Source organism: Brassica oleracea, unplaced genomic scaffold (assembly GCF_000695525.1).
Source record: "Brassica oleracea var. oleracea cultivar TO1000 unplaced genomic scaffold, BOL UnpScaffold02993, whole genome shotgun sequence".
In the NCBI taxonomy this organism is placed as follows: Eukaryota; Viridiplantae; Streptophyta; class Magnoliopsida; order Brassicales; family Brassicaceae; genus Brassica; species Brassica oleracea.
The window spans coordinates 1-1,367 of NW_013619519.1; the positions used below are offsets into that span (position 1 = coordinate 1).

A 1,367-nucleotide genomic window follows, 5' to 3' on the forward strand; every position below is an offset into this window, starting at 1 on the left:
CTCTCTCTCTCTCTCTCTCTCTCTCTCTCTCTCTCTCTCTCTCTTGCGCTGATGGAGCTTTTGTGGTGTTTTAGGTTACATTCCAGCTGCAACTTCTGAGGATGTGGAACTCGCGGTGGAAGCTGCTAGGAAAGCACTTACAAGAAACAAAGGAAAGGATTGGTCTAAAGCATCCGGGGCTGTTCGTGCCAGATACTTACGTGCTATTGCAGCTAAGGTAACGATGACCTTTACCAAATCTATTGTGCATTCTTTGTTAGCTAGCTGATATCATCTGATTATTATACGTGCGTCTATATCTAGGTAACGGAGAGGAAATCTGAACTAGCTAATCTTGAGGCTATTGATTGCGGTAAACCTCTAGATGAAGCAGCATGGGACATGGTATTCTCGCTTTCCTCTTGTGAACGTTCTGCGGTTTTGTGGTTTTAGATGTTATACCTGGTTGCTTGTAACCCTTGCAGGATGATGTTGCTGGATGTTTTGAATATTATGCTGACCTAGCTGAAGGCTTAGATGCAAAGCAGAAGGCTCCTCTTTCTCTTCCGTTAGATACTTTTAAGGGCTACGTTCTCAAGGAACCCATTGGTGTAGTTGGGCTGATTACTCCATGGTATGTCATGTTCTTATGTTGTGACAAACCCCTCAAATCATTGTATATATGTGAAATTAATCTTTTTGACATATCAAGTTTACATTGATCTTCAAGTGCTCTTTCTCCCTCTCTATACAATATGTAAAAGACGACTCCACGTATTAGGCAGCTAATAATCTATATTTGCATTGAAGGAATTATCCGTTACTGATGGCTGTTTGGAAAGTCGCTCCTGCACTTGCTGCTGGGTGCACGGCAATACTGAAACCTTCTGAGTTGGCCTCCGTGTGCGTATTTGATTTCTATTGAAACCGTATTTAGCCTTCTATTACTTCACCAATCTAATGTGGTTTTACATCAGGACATGTTTGGAGCTCGCTGATATTTGCCGCGAGGTGGGTCTGCCACCTGGTGTTCTTAATATTCTGACTGGTTTAGGAACTGAAGCAGGTGCTCCATTGGCATCGCATCCACACGTTGACAAGGTCTTATCATAGTCAGTTTTATCTTTACGAGTATCCAGAAAGTCGAACTATTTAGGATATAGAGCATTTATACTTCGATTTTCTTGGTTAGTTGAAGTATTGATATTCTAGCCTTTACCAGATTGTTTTCACTGGAAGCACGGCAACTGGAAGCAACATTATGACTTCTGCTGCCAAATTGGTTAAAGTAAGTCCAAGTGTCATTGTTTCTTTTTCCATGTATCTATCTGTTTTTTTTTTACCTATAATTTTTCGGGGTCTGAGTGTGAATCTTCTTTTTTTTTTTT

The 1,367-nt window shown here is 40.9% G+C and overlaps 1 protein-coding gene across 1 annotated transcript; it reads left to right on the forward strand.

Moving 5' to 3' along the window:
- Positions 1-57: 57 nt before the first annotated feature.
- Positions 58-1,267, forward strand: LOC106321784 (betaine aldehyde dehydrogenase 2, mitochondrial; the record flags this gene model as incomplete). Its single annotated transcript, XM_013760020.1, has 6 exons — positions 58-217; positions 304-384; positions 465-613; positions 790-882; positions 957-1,080; positions 1,202-1,267. Coding segments are annotated over 6 exons (673 nt in total), but the record flags the coding sequence as incomplete, so codon positions are not given.
- Between the last annotated feature and the right edge of the window lie 100 nt (positions 1,268-1,367).